General features: G+C 82.0%; 1 protein-coding gene across 1 annotated transcript in view; it reads left to right on the top strand.

The window, feature by feature from the left end:
• Nucleotides 1–15: 15 nt before the first annotated feature.
• The window catches only part of PRDX3 (peroxiredoxin 3), a gene marked incomplete at both ends in the record, with an annotated part of 4,545 nt that continues 4,360 nt past the window's right edge, over nucleotides 16–200 (top strand). The window contains one exon of the mRNA XM_010185367.1: nucleotides 16–197. Within this exon, the coding sequence (XP_010183669.1) occupies nucleotides 16–197 (182 nt within the window). The remainder of the gene's footprint in view (nucleotides 198–200) is intronic.

Here is a 200-nt window from a genome sequence, read left to right as displayed (position 1 = left end):
CCCCCCCCTCCCCAGCCACAAACCGCAGCCCGGGGGTGCCGATCACAACCAGCGGCACCGCTCCCGGCGGGGGGCGGGCGCTACCCCGGGGCCGCCCCTGCCCACCCCGTCCTTCCCGCGCCCGCGGGGCCCAGCTCCGCCCGCCGCCGCGCTCAACATGGCTGCCGCGCCGGGGAGGGGCCTGCGGGGCCGGGGGAGTA

This window comes from Mesitornis unicolor, unplaced genomic scaffold (genome assembly GCF_000695765.1).
Source record: "Mesitornis unicolor isolate BGI_N332 unplaced genomic scaffold, ASM69576v1 scaffold1255, whole genome shotgun sequence".
Classification (NCBI taxonomy): domain Eukaryota; kingdom Metazoa; phylum Chordata; class Aves; order Mesitornithiformes; family Mesitornithidae; genus Mesitornis; species Mesitornis unicolor.
This window is presented reverse-complemented; position numbering and strand designations above follow the sequence as displayed.